The sequence below is a fragment of the Rattus norvegicus genome, chromosome 11 (genome assembly GCF_021556685.1).
Source record: "Rattus norvegicus strain SHRSP/BbbUtx chromosome 11, alternate assembly SHRSP_T2T, whole genome shotgun sequence".
Lineage (NCBI taxonomy): Eukaryota > Metazoa > Chordata > Mammalia > Rodentia > Muridae > Rattus > Rattus norvegicus.
Genome location: NC_141544.1, coordinates 5,899,991 through 5,923,221, shown reverse-complemented (window position 1 = coordinate 5,923,221; position 23,231 = coordinate 5,899,991). Strand labels below are relative to the sequence as shown.

Below are 23,231 nucleotides of genomic sequence, written 5' to 3'. Positions count from 1 at the left end.
AAAGGCGATAATCGAGTCTTTACCTTTGAAAATGCAAATACAGAATGCAGGGAAGTAATCAGACCAGTGGAGGCGAGGTCCGCACCAATAGATGAGTGGATTAGATATACAGCTATTGTTGGATCTTGTTCTCCTGATACGACTGTGATAGGAGAAGCTGCCACTGGGCAGCTAAAGATGACCCAAGATTTCAAGTGGTTTAATTGTGGTGACCAGTGTCACATCTGATATTACAGCAAGAAAAACCAAAGTAATACCAAAAGGGGGACTATGCCTCCTGGAATGTGTCAAAAATGTGACAGAGGTGGACATTGGACTAAGCAATGTATAGCAATAACAGACAGATAGGGCCGCATCCTGCCATTTAACTTCCAGGGGGCCTCTCGCAGGCCCCAATGCCAGGCAAGGAGAGTTCTCTTCCTCAGAACAATTAAATGGCATGAATTCAAAAATAGATGTTCTGGGCCCAGAGGAGTCTGAGGGAAGTCCTATGGACAATCCCAAAAGCCTCAAAGGGAGCGAAAAATGAATATTTTGGACAACGTCTATAGAGGACAAAAGACCAAAACTAAAAATACTGGTAAACAATATTGAAATTGAAGGAATGATTCACACTGAAGCAGATGTTACCATCATCTCTCCAAAATCTTGCCCCACTAGTTGGCCACTTCAAGGAGTGGATATGCAGCTTCAAGGTGTTGACACTTTATCCCAAATAAAACAAAGCACCAGGTGGCTTAAATTTATACACCAGAAGGTCAGGTAGCAAAATTAAGGCCATTCGTGGCTGATATAGCCTTTAAATTATGGGGAAGAGACCTAATACAGCAGTGGAAAACTCAAATTAATATCCCCTCAGTTTCAGGGTCTGGCCCTGAAATTCATCAGGCTCCTAATAAAAACTTTAAATCAGTCAGGGAATGTTATCAAGGATAGTTAGAGACAGTCCAAGCTGTCCATAAACAAGATACAACAGAGGCTGACAATTTAGTGCTACCACAAGGAGCCACGGCTGTTCAGACAACAACAGCCTTGCCACTAAGGTTGCTGACTGACCAACCCATCTGGATTGATCAGTGGTCTATGACAAAAGAAAAACTACAGGCATTAGATCATCTAGTCCAGGAGCAGCTGGAGGCTCAGCATATAGAGGAGTCCACCAGCCCTTGGAATTCTCCACTATTTGTCATTAAAAAAAGGTCTGGCAAATGGAGGGTGTTGACAGTTCTCAGAGCAATTAATAAGATTATTCAGCTGATGTGTTCCCTGCAGCCTGGGATCCCGCTGCCTTCTTTGTCGCCTAAGGAATGGCCTATTATAGTGATTCACTTAAAAGATTGTTTTTTCACTATTCCTCTACATGAAGGCGATAAGAAAGGTTTGCCTTTTCAGTGCCTACCCTCAAGAGAGGTCAGCCCATAAAAAGATATCAATGGAAAGTCCTGCACAGGGAATGTTGAATAGCCCTAGATTGTGTCAATATTTTGTACCACCATCATTGGAGATGATTCGCAAACAATTTCCCCAATCTATTATTTATCATTACATGGATGACATTTTATTGTCTGATTCATATATAAATATCCTGGAAAGAATGTTTGATGAAGTGAAAAAAACCTTACCTTGCTGGGGATTACGAATAGCCCCTGAGAAAATACAAAGAGGGAATTCTATTAATTATCTAGGGTATAAAATAAGTCTACAAAGGTTTAGGCCACAAAAGGTGCAATTCAAAAGAAAACAATTAAGGACACTTAATGATTTTTCAGAAACTAATGGGAGATATTAACTGGTTGAGGCCTGTGATTGGCTTGACCAGTCAAGAGTTGAGCAATTTGTTTCAAACATTATAAGGCGATAAAGATTTAAATAGCCCAAGGAAACTATCAGCTGATGCTGAGAAAGAGCTAGCTTTGATAGAAAGGAAATTGCAGGACACACATCTAGATCGTACTTATCCAAAGATGGCCTGCATATTAGTCATCTTACCCTCTACTCATTCCCGTACAGGAATTCTCATGCAGAGGGAAGATTATATCTTAGAATGGATATTTTTAGCACATAAACAGAGTAAGAAACTGAAAACCTACATTGAGAAGGTCTCTGAATTGATACTTAAAGGAAAATTGAGACTTCGACAATTAGTTGGAATGGATCTGGCTGAAATTGTGGTACCTTTTACTCATACAGAAATTGCCTCTTTGTGGGTACAAATTGAACATTTGCAAAGAGCATGCAGTAAGTTCTTAGGAGAGATTAACAACAGATACCCTAAAAGCAAGCGATTTCAGTTCATAAAACGAACTAACTGGATCCTCCCTCGTATAATAATGGGAACCCCAATATCTGGAGACCCTACATTTTACACTGATGCCATTAAGTCAGGAAAGGCAGGATATAAATCAGAAAATGTAATCAAGGTGACTGAGAGTCCTTAAAGTCAGTTCAAAAATCTGAATTATATGCAATACTCATGGTGTTGTCAGATTTTCAGGAGCCTCTTAATATAGTAACTGACTCTCAATATGCAGAAAGTGTTCCTTTGCACATAGAGACTGCAGAACTTATTCAGGATTATTCTGAATTGGCATCACTATTTATTCAGCTACAACAAAAGATCAGAAATAGGAGTTACCCGCTATATATAACACACATAAGATCCCATACAGGTCTGCCAGGCCCTCTGGCGCAAGGTAATAATGAAATTGACCAGCTACTGATAGGAAGTGCACTAGAGGCTTCAGAATTCCATAAAAAACACCATGTTAACAGCAAAGGCTTAAAGAAAGAATTCTCTATCACTTGGCAACAAGCCAAGGAGACTGTGAGGCAATGTCCTACTTGCTCGTTATATAATCAAACTCCATTGCCTACAGGAACTAACCCTAAAGGCACCCAAAGAAATGAAATTTGGCCAATGGATGTTCTCCATTTTACAGAGTTTGGTAAGCTGAAATACATGCACTGTACTATAGATACATACTCAGGATTTCGATGGGCAACTGCCTTAGCGTCAGAAAAGGCCGATTCTGTAATTACACATGTGTTAGAAGTTATGGCTATAATGGGGATACCCATACAAATTAAAATGGACAATGGTCCAGCATGTATCTCTAACAAGATTGAGCGCTTCTTTGAATAGTATAATATGAAACATGTTACAGGTATACCACACAATCCTACAGGACAAGCGATTGTGGAGAGATCTAATCGAAGTCTAAAGGAGATGCTTAACAGGTAAAAAGGGGCAACAAAAACTTTCCGAGGTAGGCTACATAGTGCTTTATTAACCTTAAATTTTGTAAATGCTGATGAACAAAACAGCACAGCTGCTTAAAGACATTTGATCGTGGAAAAGACTACTGAACTAAGCCAGCCTGTTTATATTAAGGATATTCTGACATCAGAATGGAAAATGGGAAATGTGTTACGCTGGGGAAGGGGTTATGCCTATGTTTGTACAGGAGAAGAAACGCTGTGGGTTCCTTCGAAGCTGATAAAGATCAGACATGTCATGGGGAGACCTCCTGAAGTCCTCGGCAACACAGAAGAAAAGGGAGACTACGACAATCAACAAATAGGTAATGTATATATGAGGATGTTTAGGTCTCCATGTATGAACTGGCTGAGACTAAAATGACTATAAACAGCCAGTAACATTTTGAGTACGAATTTCTCATAACTTGTTATTACATGCATCCTGTAAATTGGCATGTATTACAAAATTATGTTACGGTTTGATTATATGATCCAAGTAACCTGAAGAAAGGCAGTCACCTTTCTTTGTTGATCTTTATTAACTAAGCTGTGCACCCTGCTTACTCCATGTAATGTGCTTACAGAACTATATGATGCTTGTACAGTTTTGTGTGCTGCAGGATGAAAGAAGAGAAAGACAGCCCTGAAATGACCCACACTCTGGGATGCTGAGATTCCTGGACCTTCCAGTCCAACTTCGTGTTTGATTCTCCCTCAATTACACTGAAGCTGCTTCATTTCAAGGCCTGCTTTCAGAACTTTCCCAGAATGTCCAGCTTACTTATCCACCCCTTCAGACTGTCATAGTCAAGATGTCAGCTAAGAGATGAACTTTGTCAGCACAGAGTGACTGGCAGGCAAATCCCAGCTACCTCTACTCCGACAAAGCCAACACCTCCTAATTCCCCTTGGGCCCCAGAAGGGAATTCTTCACCCCAATTCAGTTGGAAGAAGACGAGGAAGATTATCTTCCCAGTTCCTTATGTTGGGGTGGATGGTTCTGGTTATTCTAAGAACAGTGGATATGTTTTCTTTTAAGGGATACTATACAAATGTAGCTTTGGACATGGGGAATTAGAGAAATTAAAGTAAGGGATTGCTATCTTTCCTTTCCTCTTTTCTATCCTTCTTAGTTAAAAAAGGGGGGGTGATATAGTAATACATGGAAGTTAGAGAAATAGACAAACAGCAAATTAGCAAACTTACTCTTAAACAAAATTTTACAGCTATATCTAACATTGATAGAAATGTTTGTAATTGATACAAAGTTGAAGCTGCAATCTTTTCATTGGTATAGAATGCAATTTACACAAATGTGAGGTTTTCATTGGTATACTTTCTTATTGATTTATAATTGAGATTATATTGATACTTTAACATTAGCATTGTGCCTCCACTATGCATCTAAGAATACAAGTCTTAGTCCCAGTCCTATAACTGCTATTATACGTTATTTTTAATTAATTGATTAACCAGTACCAGCTAAAGACCAGATTGCAAAGTCATGGTTCTGAGTCAGTTTAGATGGGTTTTGGAAATACTTCGATTAGAGAGGGCCAACGGTAGTCTATGCTTAACAGTTCAGAAACACCAATGTAGATAGGAAATATTTAAGGGCGTCAGAAGTCCACAGAATAACCCGATATGGACATTTTTTGTCTAGACCATTTGACTAGAGACCTGTCTGCCCCTGACAGTACCCCTTAGACTCGAAGAAGAAATTGAGCATCAATGGAGTTGCTCAAATCGTGGTGACACAGCCACTGAGCAAATTGCTTCAATTCATCTACAGACAAAACACTGTCCAGAAAAGGACAAATTATGCAGAAGAGTCGACTGATAATCTATGCCAAGGCAGGGTGATCAGCCCTTCAAAATCTGCATTACAAAAGTCTGTCAGATGATCCTGTGCCAGAAGGCTGAAGACTGATGCTCTGACATATTAAGGAATAGGGGGACTGTCCAGGTGATCAGCAGTCTCTATAAATTGGCTAAGCTTGGAAGCCATGTTTTGTGCTTCCCATATTTTCAGGTAATATTAATCATTCTTGGATTTCTGATGTGCTTGGAGACTGGTAGTCTCATAGACAACCCAAACTGTTCAGTATTGAGAAAGATGATAAATCTGTTAGGGTGGTTTTCAGGTGGCATAGGATCTAGAACCAGGATATAGTCAGGTATAGTTTTTAGTATAGATGACATGATTAATGAACAAAATTGTTGCACTGGGTGATGAGTGTATTGTTGGTTTTATAAATTGCAGAATGGTAATAATACTTAGTTCACATATATATAGGGAAAAAGTATTTTAAGTGGAGAAAAGGGGGAAATACTGTGGTTGGCCTTGAAATTTTCTCTGAATTTGTTAAATAAAGGCAAGAGCGTGAGATTTGTACAGAGGGAAAAGTTGGGAGTGAGAGGGGGATTAGAATCAGAGAATAGGGTGAGAGAAAACAGTTTGTGACAGTTGAGCCAGTAGAACCTGAGGAAGGGGGAGGGATTAAACGGGGGCGGGGAGAGTTTGGAGAGGAGTAAGGAAGAGAGGTGAAAAAGGGACTGTTTAGCACACGATGGGGAACTGAAAAAGTAAGAGGAATCAGGGGAGGAGAAAGAGAAGAAGCGAGGAGAGAGTCGTCGTGGCAGAAGAAGAAGCTGGAGACTTGGAAAAAAAGGTGCAAAGGATGAGAGATTTGGGAGCTAAGAATAGGATAGTGTAGGGTGGATCTGCCAAATCTAGAGGCTGGATTGTTTTCTCATTAATTGAGTTGCTTTTTCATTGTATGGGCCTATTCGGGTTGGAGAGGAAACTGCAACATATTAACATCAAGGCAGGAGCACGACAGCATCTAGGCAGGCATGTGCAGGAGGAGTTGAGCTTTATACATCTTCCTCTGAAGGCTGTTAGAAGACTGAATTCCAGGCAGCTAGGGTGAGGGTCTTAAAGCCCATGTCCACAGTGACACACCTACTCCAACAAGGCCACACCAACTCCAACAAGGCCAAACCCCCTAGCAGTGTCATTCCTATTTGGCACTATTGTCTTCAAACTTGAAACTTATCCATAAATCTGTTCAATGGACAACAGGTAACATTAATGAAATAAATACAGAAGTATTAGAAAAATAGACAGAAAGATGTGTGCCTTAGTTACAGTTCTATTGCTGTCAATAGACACCCCGACCAAATCAATTTATGACAGGAAACATTTAATTGCGGTCTTACAGTTTCAGAGGGTGAGTCCATGGACCATCGTGGTAGACACCATTACAGCAGGCTGGCAGGCAGGCAGGCCTGGCTGAGTAGTTCCTGAGAGCTCACATCCTGCTCCCCAGATGAGAGAGAGAGAGATAGAGAGAGAGAGAATGAGAGAGAGAGAGAGACAGAGAGAGAGAAAGAGAGAGAGAGATGGAGAGGGAGAGAGAGAGGGAGAGGGAGGGAGGGAGAGAGAGAGAAGCCTGGTGGGCTTTTGAAATGTCAAGGCCCCCACCTCCCATTGACACATCTCTTTTAACAAAAACACAACTCCTAATCCTTTCTAAACAATCCACCAACTGGAAACGAAACACTTTCAAGTATTTAAACCTGAAGGAAACACTTATTCAAAGTCCTAAAGTATGTTTTTTTATTTTTTTTCTTTTAAAGAAATCAAGTAATCAGTGTCCATCCAATTTGATAGTATATTTTATCATTACATTTCTTTACTCAGAGGATAGGGTTATTTGCATAAGAGGTTTACAATCAAGCCATCACTCCCTCATAAGCCAAAGGCATCATACCTCCCCCCTTTCTACTTGATTATCCACATAGGGGTTACGGAAACATATCCCTTCATCCTGATTTAGTTCAAAGCATGGGGAGCTATTGATGTGCAATTAATTGCTATTCATATTGGGATAAAACAGAAGCCAACATGATTGAGTCTATTGTTGCTGGGAGCTGAAGATTTCCCTTCCATTTAATAAAACTTGATAAATATGATTTTAACGAAAGCCTAGAACCCCCAACAAAGCCTTTAGTTTATATTTTTTTCAGTATTTCCAGATAATTCTCTGTGATACACAGGACCCTAGAGGAGGAGAACTGTGTGGACTCACTGACAAACACTCAAAAAGGATTCGTTTGCACAATAAGGAGATATATCGTGTCCTCTGAGAATTGTCCCCAGTACTCCCAATGATCTAAAAGTCCTCAGGATCCTTGGATAAAACGACACTGCATTTGCATATAACCTCTGCAAGCATCTCGTATACTCTAGTCATATTTATGTGTGTGTGGGTGTGTGTGTGTGTGTGTGTGTGTGTGTGCATAGAGACATGTAAGGTCAGAGGCTGGGGGAGGGTAGAGCGTGTTCTGCTCCTTCACTCCCTATTCTATTCCCTTGTGACAGGGTCCCCTGCTGAACCTGAGGTGAGGCTCACTGTCAGGAAGCCCCGGTAATCCTCCTGTTCCCATACCAAGCACTGGTGTTTGCCGGTGTGACCACACACTTGGCTTTACCCCTCTGCTGTCTCCCCAGACCCTCCTACATTTTAAATAATCTCTGCATTACTTTGGTACTTAATGAAATGAAATCATGAGGGGCTGTTACTTAGGAGATGACAAGAAAAATGGTTTGTATGTGTTCAGTACAGATATGGTATTTTAAAAACCACTTTTATTAGTTCCTTGAGAACTTTGTACATTATATATTGATAGAATTTACTTCTCACTTCTCTTCCTAACTCCTACCTGGTATATCCCCACCTAATCCCTTCTCCCAACTTCAAGCTCTCTTTCTGCCTTCTGTAACAACCCACTCAAGTCATTTATGCTGCCCATAAATTCATGGGCCTTGGGCAAGCCCCAGGAGCCTGGCCAGCTTACCACCAGCTATATCTTTGTAGAAAACTGAGTCTCCCTTTCCTGTCAGCTAGGGCTGAGGGACAGTGGTCCTGTCGTGTATAGAAGACACTGCTTTGTTCTGGTTCTCGCTGACATCTGTATCTTATATTTCCACTCCCTCTTCCTTGAGGGTTCCTAATACTCAACTCCTTCCCTTTTTGCCTCTCTCTGTGAGTCTGTGTATATGCATGTGTGTCTATATGATAGATTTCCCATTTTACATTCAAACCAACACATGGTGGGGGGCGTCTTTACAATTGACTGCTGACGGTATCTCACCCCAGACAAAATGCTGCAATGCAGACATGGTGTAGCTCAGTCCCAGAAAGAAATAGGAGATGTTGAGAAACCTACCCAGCTGTTTCTAGTGTGAGGTGACGTTTAGACCTCTGACACAACCTTCTGGCCCTACCCTATGGGTTTAAGATACACATTGTCCCAGTACAATGTTCAAAGGTGGGACTATGAAAGGCGATTGGACCCTGTGGGCTGTAATCAATGAGTTCATCTGTTGATGGATGTGTATGAAGGTGGCAGGAAACTAGGATATAGGAAATTAAGGGACTTGGTCATTTGGGACGTGTCTTGGAGGCCTTTTTTTTGTCCTTGGTCTCTTCCTGTGTTGATGCTTCTTGGATGACAGTGAGGTTAGCAGTTGAGCTCTACCGTGCCCCTTTCATGGTCATGTGACCATGGACCGAAACCTGTGAAACCATGAGCCAAAATAAGTTTGTTTACTATGTGAGTTGCTTGGCAACGTGTAAGAGTGATGAATGGGATTAACATGAAAGTGGCCAAAAGTGATGCTGACCATAGCAGGTTTGGACCGGATTTGGTGTAGGAGGACCCATGACTTAATCCTTTACACTCTTTGTCTGGAGGCTGCACGCTAAGAGAAGAGCCAATGTTTCCCAAGTGGTTTTATCCAGACGATTCTGCCAATGTATCTGTTGTTTTAGCAAATCAAGAACCTCCTGCTTCCCGCTCCGGTCCTTCTCCTGACTTCACTTCTGTGTTTTTAATAGACTTCGAGATCGTATGAACTAGTGGGAAATGAGTATTAAGAAAAAGGGAAAGAAGCCATAAATTTTGCTGTAAAATCATTATATTACACACTTAAATTAAATGGATTTTTTAAGTATGTATATTATACTTCAATAAGGCTGCAGAAAAGACTTGGCCTACTATGATGCTTGTCGTGTGATTTGCTATTTGTCATAGTTCCTGTGACTTTGATCTTAATAGTAGTGGGCTTTATTACAGATGAATCAGACACCAGGGTAACCATGGAGGGAGAACACTCCGTTCTGTCAGGGAAAAAAAATCAAGTCAAATTCATTGGCTTTCTTGATGAGGGTTTTTCTGGTCACAGCTGAGTTGGCTGGAAGTTGGACAGCTATTGGCTGAGAGCAAAGATGATGAGAGCACAATGTTTACGGGGATAACTGTAGGTAGTGCTCACAAAAGGGGCTGAGTCTCACGGAGTGCAATTGCAGATGCTCCAGCGGCTGATGGAGCTGAGGCCTAGGACCCCTGCAAGACGGCCATTATACGTTTTGTGATGTCATGGCCGAGTGTGAGATAAGACTAGATGAAGTGGAAAAAATTTGGTTTCTTTGGAAACTCACTTGTGTCACAGGATGTTTTTCTGGAAGCTATGTTAGGAGAGGATGTTTTGCTGAAGCAGACACATGAGAAGGCATGTGGTATTTCACTGGAGCACATGCTTGAAGGGGGCCAGGATGTTTACGGAGAACATAAATGTAATCCCACAGAGAGGGAGAGGACAATTTTACATTGCTACACCTTGCAAGGCTTCGATGGTCTTTGCTGGTCTTTGTTCCGTAATGAGAAATGCACAAAAGAACCTGTGCTATCCGCGCTGCTTCTGGCTGCTTCTGCTGCTGCCTGTTGGTTTGTTAGAGGCTTGTGGTCTCTGCCAGATCAAGGCACTGCTACTGATTCATGTTTTGCGTTTGCTATTGGATCGTACTGCACCATGAAGATTGGAGTTACCCAAAAGAATTACTTCTAAATAGGTCCATAACTCTCTCCCTTTTCCTATCTACTTTCTCTCTCTGCTACCTCTGGTTGGTGGGCTAGAAGGTTTAAGAACCCTAAATAAAGTAGGTTTTGAAAAAAATCTAAGCGTGCAGATAGATTCATGAGTTTTGAGAAAGGGCTATGTCTCCTGCTGAGAGGAGATGATATGCAGGTTGTGACTTTTTGGTTCTGTGGTCTACTGTGACCCATGAAATGGCCAGTGACTGACAGTCTCCCAGTAAGTGTAGCCCACACTAAAATGCTTTTGCTTGGCATTGGGAGCTGTAGAATGTATTCATTTCTTGTCACATATCCTCGAGTGTTCATGTTGGTGACAATAGTTACTCTTCAGTTCTGCCATACAGGGAAGTGGGTCTATATACTGAGAGAAGAGAGTGGCTGGTGGTGAGTATGTAACATGGAGTAAGAGAAACATTACGGCGCTGGGTCTCTCTCTCTCTCTCTCTCTCTCTCTCTCTCTCTCTCTCTCTCTCTCTCTCTTTTTCCCAATTTGACAATCTGGAGTCAACTGAGAAGAGAGAACAATTCAAGAATTGCCTGCATTAGATTAGTCTTTGGGTAAGTCTATGGAACATTTTCTTGATTAATGATTGTTGTGGGAGGGCCCACCATTGTGGGCAAGTTCATCAGTAGTCATGTGTAAAAAGAATAGCCTTTTAGGCTGTAAGAAATAGTAATGGAGCAAGCCATGGGGAGTGTGGCGGTTTGAATAAGAAAGGCTCCCGCAGTCATATATTTGAATATTTAGTTAACAGGGAGTGACAGTATTTTCCAGGATTAGAAGGATTAAGAGGTGGGCCTCAATGGAGGAAGTGGGTGTGTTCACAAGGGTGGGGTTTGAGTTTTCAAGAGCCCCATGCTTTCCCAGAGTTTCTCTCTCTCTCTCTCTCTCCCTCTCTCTCTCCCTCCCTCCCTCCATCTCTCTCTCCCTCCCTCCCTCTTTGTCTCTCTCTCTGTCTTTCTCTGTGTCTCTGTCTCTCTCTGTCTCTCTCTGTCTCTATCTCTGTCAGCCTGTCTCTCTGTCTCTCTCTGTCTCTGTTTCTGTCTCTCTGTCTCTCTCTCTGTCTCTCTCTGTCTCTCTCTCTGTCTCTCACTGTGTCTCTGTCTCTCTCTGTCTCCCTGTCTCTCTGTCTCTCTGTCTCTCTCTCTCTATCTCTGTCTCTGTCTCCTCTCTCTGTCTCTGTCTCTGTCTCTGTCTCTGTCTCTCTCTCTCTCTCTCTGCTTACAGAGCAGTAGCTCTCTATTGCTCCCGTGTTATGCTCCCTGCCATGATGATGGACCAGACGTCTGAAACTGTAAGTTATCCTCCAATTACATGCTTTCATTATAGTAGTTCCTTGACCATGGTGTCTCTTCACAGCAACAGAACAATGACTGAGACAGGGAGCAGGCCAACAAGCAGAGATCCTTGTTACCGCTTCAAGCTCCTGCTCTGGTTTCCCTCAGTGATGGTCTGTAACCTGTAAGGCAAATAACCCTTTCCTCGCCAAGTTAGTTTTGATCATGGCATTCATCACGGAGAGAAGGAAGCAACTAGAACGTCACAGGTCAGTACATGAGCAAGTCTTACCTTTAAATTAAACAAAGTGTCTATACGTTTCTATTTGTGGTTATGACGTAAGCATCTGTGGCTCGACTAGACACACTGTTTCGTTAAGAAATTGTCTTACTTAGGGTTCCTATTGTTGTAAGGAAACACGGTGACCAAAGAGCAAGTTAGGGAGGAAAAGGTTTATTCAGCTTACACTTCTACATTGCTGCTCATCAGAAAAGGACGTTGGGACAGGAACTCAAACAGGACAGGATCCTGGAGGCAGGAACTGAGGCAGAGGCTATGGAGGGGCACTGCTTACCGTCTTGCTCCTCATGTCTTGCTTAGCTTGCTTTCTTATAGAACCCAGGACTACCAGCCTAGGAATGGTGCCACTCACAGTGGGCCGGCCCTCCCCCAGCAATCACTAAGAAAATGCCCTACAGCTGGATCTTATGGACGCATGTTCTCAAATGAGGGGCCCTCTTCTCTGATGACTCTAGCTTGTGTCAATTTGGCATAAAATCAGGGTGGTGGTTACAATGTGATTGTCCCATGGGAAGTGTGGCACAAGTAGGAGGTGTGGCCTTGTGGGAGTAGGTGTGGCGTTGTTGGAGGAAGCATATCACTCTGGGGGTGATATGCTTCTTCTTCAACACCATGTCTGCCTAGACCCTTCCATGCTTCCTGCCTTGATGAAAATAGACTGAACTTCTGAACCTGTAAGCCAGCCCTAATTAAATGTTGTCTCTTATAAGTTGCCTTGGTCATGATGTTTTTTTGCAGCAATGAAACCGTCAGACAACCAGCCTGTATAAAAACCCCCAAAGAGCAGAATTCTTCAACGATAGAAAATATTTTCAAGTCCTGCAGTGAGAAACTTATTCTTGAGAGAAGAAACAGTAATGAATGAGTTCATGATAAGGTTGCCTCCAAAGACATTCTTGGAGTGTAGATGTGGCTCAGGGAGACCCCATGGAGTGCACAGGGGCTTCTCAGGAGAAGAGAGCTACATGGTCAGGAACCACAAAGGATTTTAAAGTAATTGCAAATGGCATAGGAAAGAGCTCAATGCAGCACCTTTGCATTGGAGTCACTGTCAAGAGTTTTCTGAGGATAAGCTTACATGTGAGTCAAAGAAGGGAACTTTCTGGGGCTAGATACCATAACAGGGCCCACAGGTGTGGAGGAAGCCATCCAGGCTTAGGAGAGCCAGGCAAGACAAGCCAGTGCAGGAGCTCTTTGTGGTCATCTAGGGGCATTGAGCAGAGACCTAAAAATACTACAGGATGCAACAGAGGCAAACAGTTGTCAGGGAAACTACAAACAGGATCTACGTAACACCTGACAGAAGCGCACGGCATCCCCATCTTCCCATTTAAATTACTTTTTACTGATCATACAAAATAATGGGCTTTATAATACTTTCAGGAATCAATACATATAAATTGGTTTGGCATTCACTACTCTTGAGTTATCCTCGACAAAATGTCCTCCGGGGAAGCCTCCCCCTCACATCCACTTTCTATAGTGATGACTTGGCTGTACTTTAAGGAATCAAAGAGACCAATATGGATGTGGCCCAAGTTCAACTCATTCTAGACCCTTTCTGTTCTTCCTGGTCTCCTGCTACCCTTTTTGAGAACTCCATTTGGAATTCCTGAGTCCCTCAGTGTGCTCTACTCCCTCATGTGTTCTTTAGTCTTTCTTCCACATCACCGTCAATTTATTCTTTCTTACCCTCAACCTTGTCTCTTCTCTTCATGTGAAGATTGGTTTTATAGGAAATGATGACTTTAGGGGCCCGGAGACATGACCAATTGATCAAGAGCTCATCTGCTTTGAAAGAGGACGTGGATTTGTTCTTTGAGCTCATGTCCAATGGCCACCAACCACCTTTAATTCCAGCTCCAGGGGCCCTGACTACTCTTGTCTCTGTGGTCTCCTGTGTTCATGCCCTGCCCCCACCCACATAATTAAAAATAATACATCTACAGATGAGAAACAAGTTTCATTAGGTTTCGTTGGTCAAACAATCCCCGACCTTCTCTGATTCTCAGTCTGCTTGGATCAGTTTATTGGGTTTCCCCTTGAGTTCCAAGACCACCTCCCTGTTCCCTGCCCCTCTTTCCCCAACTGTCTCTTTCTCCCTCAAACTTCACCTCAGAGAGTCTATCTATTTCCGGCCCCTCTCCACTGCTTCCTAAACATCCATCTTTTTCCCCCCTGTGCCATCCCTGCTCCTCTAAGCCTCATCTCCAGTTATTTTCTCTCCCTAAAGACCAGACCAGCTCAGTCCTGTTTGTTTTAGCCTACGTGACATCAGACTTACTGTTCACACCCTTGACCTTTCCGGCTTCCTCTCCATGTTTCATCCACCACAGCCCGTCTCCTCCACCAAAGTGTTCACACACAACACGTCACATCGCACATTTTAATTTTTAGAGCAAAAACAAATTCCACTGGAAAAGATACTTGGGTTGTCAAAGGCACGTGGGTATCTGAACCACAGAAAAACAAACATTTTCCCCTCAATCCTATAATTTCCCCATCTATATCCCCCACACTTTGTGAATTTTACCTTAACGGATCTTTTCCACCAGATTATTTACGAAGATGTGGACGTCGCCATCGAACTTGATGAAGTACACGGAAGGCTTGGCTGGAACTTGGTAAATGACTTTGCCGATCTTTTTGGACCCGTCTCTTCTGTTGAACTGCACACATTGACCTGTTAAGATGTCGCTGTCAATGTCTGACTTCACCTCTGCTGTAGGAGTCTCTGGAATGATACGGAGGTTACCTTCTGCGTAATCATCCAGGAGCTGGTAGATGTATAGGACTGGATCTTTCTCGTAGGTGATGTAAAACCAGCCCTTCATGATCGGCACCTGGGCTAGGACCACCCCCCTCCAGTTGTCGTTAGAGCCATGTTTGCCCTCAAATTTATGCTCCACAGCTCGGCAAAGCATGGCACTTGCGAGATGAGCGTCTTTTACTTGAGGAAACATTACTTTGTGAGTCAAGACCTTAAGCTTTAAAATCCTCTCATCGCTGTGAAGTTCCAGTCCGTAGACACACTCACTTCCATCATACTTGACCAGATAGAGTGAGGGATTGTTGGCAGTTGATCTAGAACAATGGCCTTCCATTGGGTGACGGGCTCATCACCTTCCTTCCATCCATGAGAAATTCTGCAGCCCACAATGTTCCCAGGGCCTGGGGAGAAGGCCTCCTCCTCCTCCGCTTCTGGAAGGATGGTGTGCTCATCCTCCTCAGAGACATCCTCTTCTTCATGGCTGTAGACCTAGTGTGGTCCTGGTCCACTGTCTTGTGTCTATCGTTCTGTGTTCAGGCTCCATACTTGCCCGTGGCCTGGGTTTGAAGAGCTCGCCTGCTTAAACCAGACACAATGCTGTTGCCTCTGTCATGTGAGTGCCTGCAAGATCAATGGGGGTGGGGTGGGGAGGGCGCTGGGCCAAGGTTCTTGTCTAAGAGAACTTTGGAGCTGGTGAGGAAGGGGATGGTAGACAGGGTTGAGTATCAGAATCTAATTCTGTCGTAATCAGAAGTTCATAGGAGGGCTGGGAAATGGAGGAGCACACCTTTAATTCTGGCACTCAAGAGGCAGAGGGCTGCAGACCTCTGTGAGATCAAGGCCAGCCTGGTCTACAGAGTTAGTTCCAGGATAGCCAAAGCTACCCACAGAAAACACTGTCTCAAAAATCAAAATCAAAAGTTCAAAGGGAAATGAAAAAATGGTTCTCTACAGCTCAGAATAACATATTCAGACACATTTCTTCAGCCCGAGGCACTTTGCCTCTGCTGAGGAACCTCTCCTTGAATGGCTAGGTCAGTGTGGGATTAAGTATCCCTGTCCCCACTTTAAGCAAGCAGAACAGAGAAAGGATAGCAAAGGAGCCAGAAGGGTGGCCACACCCCTCTTCTACCCTCTAACTATGAACTATGTGGCAACATCCACAAGTGTCTGCCCAGAGAAACAGCTCACCAGCCCACTGTCTTTCTGTACTATGCATCCTGACCCAGCCCCAGGATTATTCCGCGACGCTGTTGCATCTTCGATCGCAACAGGAATCTTTTGTGTAGGCAACAACAGCCATTTAGAAATAATATCTCCTTGGGTTGGGTTTAGCTCAGTGGTAGAGCAGTTGTCTAGCAAGCACAAGGCCCTGGGTTCGGTCCTCAGCTCCGAAAAAAAAATACCAAAAAAAAAAAAAACCAAAGAAATATTATATCCTAAAATGCACAGGCACAGAGAGGAGCTTTGGCATTTTAGTAGAATTATGAATTAGATATTGTTAGCAAAGAATTTTAAACTCCGGAGACTGACTAGCCTAGACCGTCTGCTTAGCTCTCAAACGTGGAAGACATTAGAACATACTGTTACTCGCTGTATGAGGGAAACCTTTAGCTTTCTGGGCTACAAGCGTCCTAGTTATCTTCATAAATGTATTTACTGAAAGAAAATATCCTAGTGGTCCAGATTCTGTCTTCGGAAACCGGTCAGGCACCAAAACGCTGTTGAACAATTGTGGGGTTCAGGAGCTGAACTGGCTTTCACATCCCGCTGCGAAGATAGTGAAACCACTTTCAAGGTAGTCTAGCCCCCCCAAGGGGAAGAGAAGCGCAACCTCCGCCCAGTGCTCTGTGACATCATCAAGGCTCTGCTTAAGTCATAGAAGCCCTCTCAGGCCAGTTCCTTCCCTAGTTACGCTTAGAAACCTCCAGCATCTAGGTTTTAGCTTCTCCTGTAGCCTCCTGGAGGCCCAAAATAAAGTCTCCACCCAAATATTCTGATGACTCGAGTCACAATCTGCCCAAGTAGCTCTTTTCAGGCATTTTTTTTTCTGAAAAAGTCTTTGGTTTCTGAGCCACCAACATCCTTGGTGGTTATTGTCCCAGCTCCTATCTTTCCTTTGGTTATCTTTAAGTCATTCTCCGTATCAGTAATATAGCTAGCCTCTCTCTCCGAGGCAGCCCACTGGATAGCACCCCAAAATTTGCTTTATCAAAACCCACAATTAGAGGCCGGCCATTTTTATTCACACAAAGCTGGAATTTGACAGGATTAAATACCTTGTATTGAAGTCAATGGCAATCATGAATTATGGATTCTTTGCAAAGAGCGAGGAAAAATTAGCTCCTGGAGCTGCTTCCAATGTCGGGATAAACTGATGACAATCTAGACATCTACGAGTCATATTTTAAATATCTTAAAATTTACCAGCAATTCAGGTTTCAAGGAATTTATTAGATCAAATGCAGCAAAACAGGATGAAATAGATGAGGTAATTTAGTTTTTGAAATATGGGTAGACAGAATACTGGATGCAGGTAAGTGTGGAGTTTTCCTGTAAATTACAGGGTCCTGTAATTGTTTGGGTCACATAGTTCTTCAGATCCTCAAAAGGATTATTTTCAGAACCCTCCCCTCTCCCCACAACACTCTGACCCTCCCTTCCCTCTTCCCAGTAATTCCCTTCCACTTTAACATTATAATTTTTTAAATGTACTTAGAGCTTAACAACTTATGGCAGCTTTTTTAAATCTGTCCACTTTTCTAAGTGCACCGTATTCTTTGCCTCCTGTCTATCATAGATTTAAGGACATTTTCCTTCACACTTTGAGTTTTCCTCTCTCTCTGCTCTTATGACTCCTCTGCCATTATGTGACTTTGGTCCACTATGTGGCTGACCTCAATGTGGGGTTAACCCAAAGGACGAGATTTTTCCCCCTTTTCTCCCCTTCATCTTCCTTCTCTAGGCACCTGCTGAGATTTACAGCCTTGGGGATTTTTTTAAGCCTGAAAAGCACACACACACACACACACACACACACACACACACAAACACTCATACATACCCAAACACACACACACACACTCACACATATGCACATACACACAGAAACACTCATACATACCCAAACACACAAACACACACATACATACACACACAAACACACACACACATGCACACACATACACACACACAAACATACACATATACACACTCAAACACACAAATACAGAGAGAGACAGAGACAGAGAGAGACACAGTGAGAGACAAAGAGTCCATGAGTAAACATGTAATATCATCTTTCTAAGAACAATAAACAGAGACAAATTTCAAAAAAGGGAAGAACAAGTAGGCCACAAGAAGATCAATCTCATCATAGCCGTCATCTTGAGGAGGAAAGAGTTTGTCTCACTCTATCTTCTAGGTTCCCGTCTGTTACTGAGCGACGTTGGTGCAGGAACTCAGGCAGGACTCTAGAGGCAGGAAAGGAAGCAGAGACAACTTAGAAATGCTGGGTACTGGATTGCTCTCCATGACCTACTCAGCTTTCTCTCCTTCTCCTACAACCCAGGGCCACCTTCATAGGGGATGACACTCCCCATAGTGGGCTACACCCTTCCACATCAACCATCAAAAAGAATTCCTTACAGATGTGGACAAAGGACAATCTGATGGAGGCAATTCTTCAGCTGAGGCTCCTTCTTCCCAGGTTGAGTCAAACTGACAATAAAAACTAACCAGGACCTTGCACATCCATTCTGACTGCCACACTGTGTGCAGTAGACAAGTCATTGGAATAACATTAGCTGTTGATCACTGGATGAATGGCTTAAAAATGTGATATGCATTGATATGATTTTCATCTATGTGTAAGAGGAAAGGGTTTTGTTCTCAGAAAAACGGATAGGACTGTAAAATACAATATGTTAAGTGAAACAAGCCAGACTCAAGTAGACGATTGTGAAATTGAGATTTTAATAAGGGATATTAAGTGAAAGGGGGCATTTGGGAAGAGGAAGGGGAGCAGCAGGGTGTGTGTGTGTGTGTGTGTGTCTGTGTGTGTGTGTGTTTGTGTGTGCAGGAGGAAATGGAGGTGAGTTGTGAGGATGAAGATGGCTATTGTACAGTATAAACCTGTACAAGGAGTCACAAGCAAGCCCACTGACTTGTACATTTAAAGCACATCGATATAAGAGAACTGAGTCTAAAACAATGTTTTGATTCAATTGGGGGTTTATAGTTTAGAGATACCGTGAAGTTTGTTCATATTTTCCTTCCCAAGGTGGCTCTTGCTGTTTCGAGCTTGATTCTGTTGATAGGATACGGCAATGAGCTTTGGTGTCTGTACCTCATCAATCACCCGTAATTCATGTCATTCAGAGAGTCTACAGTGGGGAAGGAGGTAGTTAGAGAACTTACGGGTACACGACGTGGGAGGAATAATGCCCACCCCCACTATAGATATCCAAATATTCACCCTCATCCCTGTTTTGAATGTGTTCGCACAAAAGTAATTTTCCAAAGATTAATCCCTATGGGAATGTAGTTGTGAAGAATTGATTAGGTCAAGAGGGATGTGACCTACAAATAAAGATCCATTAATGATGCTATTGTGGAAAAGGTTAAATTATGAAAGGGAGTTTGGCTCCCTCTCTTGTCTTCCTAGCCCATTGGATCCCTTCTGTGGTGACAACATCTCACAAGAACTCCTTCCTCTGCCGATGGTCTCTTCATCTCCGATTTACAGGCTTCTGAATCAGAATCATACAGAATCTGCGTCATTATAGACGACCCAATCGGTGCCATTCTGTTTGTCCATACAAGCGTAAACTGAATTGTGAGCAGCTGGGTAATATGGGAAAGCAAAGCTGGCAGAGAGGACTAGGTGGTTAGTGCTGACTGAGGACAAGGTGGGTTCAGGGTTAGCGTGTGTGCTCTTCATGAAAGAAACAGCACAGAGGAAGAGTGTAGGTTGGAAAGGTGAAGCTTGGGAGGGACTCAGACCTCTACTGTTGGCCTTTTGGGGACAAGGAGCCATTAGGGAAGGGAAAGATCGCCAGGGATAGCTTCAGCCACTGCTTTTGTCTAGCAGAACCCTTTTTAGAATCCTCATCTTCGAGGATATAAAAGAAAACTGCATGGAGTCAGTTGATTCATCAGTAACCATCAAGAGTGTGTCCACTATTACAGAGGGACCCAGAAAAAGCCTGATCTTGGAAGATCCTTTGCCTTCCACAGATGGAGACTTCTCCCCGGCAACACTGGTCAACCCATCTCCGTCGGTAAGGGCCTCCCACTAAGTCCAGAGCAGTGGTTCTTAACCCTTGGATGGAGACCCCTTTGGGAGCTCAAATGGCCCTTGAACAGGAGTCACATATCATATATCCTGTACATCAGATATTTACATCACAATTCATAACTATATCAAAATTAAAGTTATGAAGTAGCAATGAAATAATTTTACACTTGGTGGAGCTGTATTAAAATATTAGGTTAGGATGGTTGAGAACCACTCCTCCTGTCCCCTCTAAAATATGCCGGTCGGTATGGACTGGAGGTATAATCCATTTTATTCAATCAGGCAAATCCAGAAAAAACAAAACACCACCAAAAGGTTATGAAGGATAAACAGCCACTGCACCCACAGTGTCAGGACTGCTGACATCTTAGACAAATGATGTCAAAATGGAAATCACGTCACACCATGACCATCCCCCTAAATGAAAAGCAGAGGAGAAAAACCAGTTCCCTGGTGGTGGCACCAAGAGAAAACCATTGTCAGAATTGTCAGCAAAGATTTTAAAGCCAGAATTCAAGCGTTGTCAATGAGAAACTTCCAAAACGAAAGGATACACATCATCTTGGTGAGGTAATTGAATAAACAAGAGAAAATCTAATAGGAACTCACTGAATTAAAACAAACACTAAGAGTAGGAATTAAAGGCATGTCTGGGCAAGATGAACAATGAAGTGGAGTTTAGAGCAGGCAGAAGGGGCTGGGAAGACGGCTCACTGCTTAGGAACACTGGATGCTCTTGCAGAGGATCAGGGTTAATAGGATCTGATGGACTCTTTGGTCAAATCACACACACGCACACACACACACACACACACATACACACACACAAACACAGACACACACACCCACTCACATACACACACATACACACACAAACACACACACTCACACACACACACACACACTTACACACACAAACACAAACACACACATATAAATACACACACACATACACACACAAAAAGACAGACAAACACACACACAAACACAGATAAACACACACAACAACACACTCACATACACACACACATACACACACACACACAAACACACACACTCACTTAAACACACACACATACACAAACACAAACACACACAAACACACACACACCCCATAGAGATAAATTTTTTAAAAAATTAAAAAAAGAAGCAGCCAGGTATGCCCCTTTAATCCCAGCACTCAGAAGCAAGCTGATCTCTCTGAGTTCAATGACTACATGGTTTATACAGTGAGTTTCAGGACAGCCCTACCTACATAATGAAACCCAGTGTCAATATAAAACACAAGAGAGTGTTATATTTATGTCTGATAATGTAGGCAACCGAGAAACTATTTCTACAGAGAAAGAACCTATTGTTGAGAGAATCAGTGGGCTGGAAGGAGACCCCAATTCTTTGTGTCACTAACTCCATCACGGCCTCAGCAGGAAGCAAGAAGGGCTACAGCTAAAAGGAAGCAGGACGATCATGAGTAAAGCTGTGGACACGCATCAGCCCATCAGCAACAGAAGTAGGCGGAAAACCAGCAGGGATGAGATGGCGTCAACATCCAATGTCTCTGACTGACAGTCCCTAGTAGCACCAGGTTGTTCTTTTCCTTCAAGTACCATGGACTTTTCAGACACTCAGAAACCACAGAACAAAGTGTGGCAAATGCCTAAGAAAGGATGTCCTGTGGGACATATTTGTTTATACACGTTTCATGTAGCCCAGGCTGGCCTCAAACACACTATGCACCCGAGGATGATTTTGAACTCCTGGTTCTCCTCCTGGTAATGGGACTATGGGCATGGACCACCACACCAGGCTGATGAGGTACTGTAGGTGGAGCCCAGAGCTGTGTGAGAACCAAGTGAGCACTCTGTCCACTGAGCTGCATCTCCAGCCCCTCGGGATGTGTTCTGCTAATACAGCAAAACTAAAATAGATGTCTTCAATGAGAGACAACAGGAGTCTCCCAGTGCAGAAACATTAAATTACACATTCACAAGTAATACAGATGTCAAGAAATAATGAAACTATGTAACAGTCAGAAAAAAAGAAGAAGATGGGAAACATACTATCAAAATGCGTGAGACATAACTATGACGGTGCTAAGAGGAAACTCTATTTACAACACAAATTCTTAGATTAGAAACAAAGACCAGCAACCTAAATTTTTATCTCCACTAGAAAATAAGAAAATAATTAATTCAATGAAAAATTAATTGTTAAAATGAACCCCAAAACACTAAAAATAAGAAATTAACAAAAAAAAGCCAATGAAACACAATTAGTTTTCTTTTTTATAACAAAGAATGGTATTTTGTCGTCTCGATTAGACCTAGATAGAAAAATATAAGGTCAATTCTGTTTGGCGATTTTTCAAAAAAAGAAATTGCCGTGTTTTAGAGTTTATGCAGAACACTGAACTTGGTACCACAGACAAAATTTAAAAAAAATATTCATCATTTAAACACTTTTTAATGACAGTGTTTATACTCAACTATTCTCTCCTATAATCTGTTTAATATCAGACAAGATTTCCAGGGTTGCCATATGGAGACTATGCAGTGTTGAAATGGAAGCAAAGCATTGTATTCCCAACAGAGACTCTGGTTGAGAACATCATTGTTTTTCAAACTAGGAAACTAGCACAATATCCAAGCCCAGTCTCCCGAGGTGTTGTCCCATCTTAGAGCCATTTCTTCAGACAGCACTTCCCATGTGTCATATTTTTCTTAAAAATCGAAACAGACTTGTTTGCTGCACTGTTTGCTTTGCCGTGCTGCTTGGAAGATCCTGGACCATCAGACATGATGAAAGTTCTCCACCAGACACCCCAAACTATAGCACTGGTATCAGTGTAGAGGAAAGAGGAGAGACAGAAATTAAAAAGGAAAAAAAACCTGTTGTTGTTTGGAGAAGAGTCATGTAAGTAGCCCAGGCTGACCTTGGACTTTCTATGTAGCCCAGGTTGGCCTTGGACTTACTATGTAGCCCAGGCTAGCCATGGACTTACTCTGTAGCCCAGGCTGGCCTTGATTTACGATGTAACCCAGGCTGTCTTTGGACTTACTATGTAGCCCAGGCTGGATTTGAACTTGTGATCTCTGCGAGTATTGAGAATATAGGTATGCACTACCACACTCAGCTTTCTATCTATTATTATGAGTGACTCAGCTGTGGCCCCTCATTTGCCAGCCTCCCTCAATATCAACAACAGCATCCACAATCACCCACTAGGATAATCCCATCCTTTAACTCATCTGTTAAGATCAGACTTTATAAAACAGAGAGTCAGCAGGGTCCTCCTCCTTATTAGATCACATTTGGTGGAGGGATTTGAGTGATTGTTTGAGTGAGCCAGTCATACCATAACCTGGTTCTGATATTATGAC

General features: G+C 42.7%; 1 protein-coding gene across 1 annotated transcript; it reads right to left on the bottom strand.

The window, feature by feature from the left end:
* Positions 1-14,316: 14,316 nt before the first annotated feature.
* LOC148002441 (Y-linked testis-specific protein 1-like) lies at positions 14,317-15,101 on the bottom strand. The gene is given in 3 exon segments (XM_087577178.1): positions 14,317-14,855; positions 14,858-14,950; positions 14,953-15,101. Coding segments are annotated over 3 exon segments (711 nt in total). The 5' UTR covers positions 15,032-15,101.
* Between the last annotated feature and the right edge of the window lie 8,130 nt (positions 15,102-23,231).